The 3,017-nt window shown below is 42.7% G+C and overlaps 1 protein-coding gene across 1 annotated transcript in view; it reads left to right on the plus strand.

Annotated features, from left to right (window-relative positions):
- Positions 1–287: 287 nt before the first annotated feature.
- Positions 288–3,017, plus strand: part of LOC104500332 (receptor-type tyrosine-protein phosphatase O-like) — a gene marked incomplete at its 5' end in the record, with an annotated part of 10,815 nt that continues 8,085 nt past the window's right edge. The window contains 2 exons of the mRNA XM_010143962.1: positions 288–386; positions 2,728–2,862. Of these exons, the coding sequence (XP_010142264.1) occupies positions 288–386; positions 2,728–2,862 (234 nt within the window). The remainder of the gene's footprint in view (positions 387–2,727; positions 2,863–3,017) is intronic.

The raw sequence follows: 3,017 nt of genomic DNA on the forward strand, positions 1-3,017 counted from the left end.
TGGGGATGTTTATTGAGACATGAGTTTGGAGACGAGACACACAAAGTCATTTCTAATCCTGGGTAGTGTTACTGTGTTTCTCTTGTTATTTTAATGATACCTAAAGGAGCCTAAAGAGGCGGCGGTTGGAGGGTGTATTTTGCAGAGCAGTAATGATGGTGCCTCCATGTAGTGTTTACTGAAGCAAGTGTTGCTCGCTGTTTCTATTTTTTAACAGATTTTTTTCCCACTTTTTATAGGATTAATTTTAATTTTGCCTAGTTGGAGATGAGTGCCATGTTTAAAAGACAAATTACTTTCCTTTTCCAGATGATTTTAGTCGTGTCCGCTTAGTTTCGATGAATGAAGAAGAGGGATCTGACTACATTAACGCCAATTACATTCCTGTGAGTACAGAGACTGGGTCAGTGGAAAGAACAATGTCCTGCACAGCAGTTAGAGTGTGTCACCTGCCAATACCTCAGGATGTCCTGGAATCTCAGTCACATTCTCAGCATCTCCTTCAGGTTACAATATTTTGCCTTCAAGGAATTGTGCTTTTCAACAGCCACCAAAAAAAAAAAAAAAACCAAGGGAGCAGTATGAAGATTTTCGGGAAACTGTTGCAGTAGCACTGGATGAGCTGTAGAGAAACGGAGAGGAATTGTGAAGAGGTCCAGTGACTTTTTAAGACAGCTAGAAAAACATAAATTAAACATTTTTAAATGAGGAACTTTTCCGGGTGTCTACAGCACATCAGAAAAGGATTAAGGCAGACACTCCACAGCTGACAAAATGCTCACAGCCAGATGGTGTGAGGAGAGAGCGTCTGCTTTCTACCTCGTCTCTGATGCTCCTGGTGTGCTTCAGTCTGCCTGGTGTTGGGCAGCCGTTTACCAGGGAGTAGTACCGAGGGGGTTAGGATAAATAAAGTATATGCAGAGCTGTAGTCAAGCAGTTTGACACTGGGGGTGGGCTAAAACTTCATCAGCTCTTTCCACTCTTGCCTGAGCTTGTGCAGTCCCTCAGGCTTTTTCCTAGCACTGCCGCAAGGGTTTTCACCTCTGTTATCCCACCCTTGCTGGGGCTCAGTGTAAGCTGTGTTAGAGAGAGCAATGTCCGCTGGGTTGCTCTGCTTGGAGGAGAGGCAGGACAAGACAGCAGCTATTTAGAAAAAGACCTTGTACTTGGGGACTGTAGGCAGGTGAGCATTTCTGCACCCTTGCGATGAACAGAGGACAGAGCTGGCCCTGGATGTGCTGGAGAGAGCTGAGTCGGCATTAGGGAAGAGGCAGGAGCACTCAGATGAGTTGGTGAAACCACTTTGTCACTATAGCATCGCCCACACATGCACTGCTGAGCACACTGCCTGCACTTAGTTTCTATGAATCAAGAGCATGAACCTAAACGCTCAAGTGCCTGCAAGTGCCTGAGCCCACAGTGAATCCAGAGAAACGTTCCAGTTGTTCAAAAGTATCGTTCACAACTCAGGAAACTTAATTGAGATGGGATTATGGATAATAGGATTTTATGTAGCGGTCCTTTTTGGTTTTGCTCCGTTCTGCTTTTATAGTTTACATCTCTTTTGTTCTACTTGCGCACAATGCTGACCATAGAAACTAGGGCAGACATGTCATCTTATCGTTCGGCTTTTCCTGACAGTTGCTTCTCCACTGAGTACCTGCCTCCAAACACAGGTATCAGTGGTGATCTGCGTCTCTGTGGTCTGACTTAGGTAAGGCATGGCCCTTGAAGGCAAAGAAACACCGAATTCTGCGTAGTGCATAAACTCAGATTGAGCTGACTTCTAGAGACATGTGAAAGAGGCCATTTATGGAAAGTGCTCCTCCCAAAACATTAATATTTTTACAAACCACACGCTGTGGTGGTGCAGAAATTGCCCAATTTACGTGGGATCCTGCTGTGTGTTGGATGTATCTTTTGCTCTTATTAGGAATATCAAAAAACTTCCCAAATGCAGTTTTGATGATGCAATCTCAGCAAATACGATTACAGCAGATCAAAAATGGCTGTTCTGTGGATGCTTTTCCTGTGGTGTTTATAACGGTCTTTTGGATTTGGAGAGTGAGAGGAGTCTTTCCAACTAAGAGCGTGTTGATAAGAGGTAGGAGCAGGAATACATGGATACAAAGCATCGAAGCTTCAATAAAACATAGCAGTAATAAACTGTTATGAGTGATGAGTCAACATGTCCTCCATTATTTTAAGCAGAATTCTAATTAGATTTTTACTAATTTAAGTCCTTATGACATAAAACTCATGCACAATCCTACTCATTGCTGCCTTCGATTTATTCTGGTGGCTGAAAATCACCACAGGCACTGCTTGAGATGAGCAGGCTAAGCGACACACCTGGAATTGGGTTACATCTGTAACTAAACACACCCTTAGCTTATGAATTCTGGAAGAAGCTGGAAATTTGATTTAGAATTCTCATTACTTGGTGTTTTCTTCCTGTTCTCCGGGAAAAGGGCTTGTATAATAACAGATTCATCTTCTGCCTTTCATTCTAGATTGCTTATACTTTGGGAGCATCAAAAACTGGCAAAAGTTGCAATCTCAAAATAATACAAAAAATCACGAACCAATCTCTTTATATTAGAAATCACTTTATGAAAGTGTGAAATGCACTTGAGCAAGCTAAAAAATATACGTGTGCCAGAGAAAAATACGTGTTCTGAAGCACTGCTGATGTTGGTAAACAACTCCTGTCTCTTTATTTCTTAGGGTTATAATTCACCCCAGGAATACATTGCAACCCAAGGACCACTGCCAGAAACCAGGAACGATTTTTGGAAGATGGTTCTCCAGCAAAAATCTCAAATTATTGTTATGCTGACTCAGTGTAATGAGAAAAGAAGGGTATGTAACAAAATCGTGCACGTCCAGAGCATAAAAACGTAATTATTTTCTGGTGGGTGAATTTCTTTGCCTTGTGCTCCAGTCATGAGGCAGCATCATAACCCGAACTGGGCTGGCGCTTCATTCCCTTACGGCAGGCGTTTCAGGGTGGGTTA

The sequence above is a fragment of the Buceros rhinoceros genome, unplaced genomic scaffold (genome assembly GCF_000710305.1).
Source record: "Buceros rhinoceros silvestris isolate BGI_N320 unplaced genomic scaffold, ASM71030v1 scaffold1859, whole genome shotgun sequence".
NCBI classification, from domain to species: domain Eukaryota; kingdom Metazoa; phylum Chordata; class Aves; order Bucerotiformes; family Bucerotidae; genus Buceros; species Buceros rhinoceros.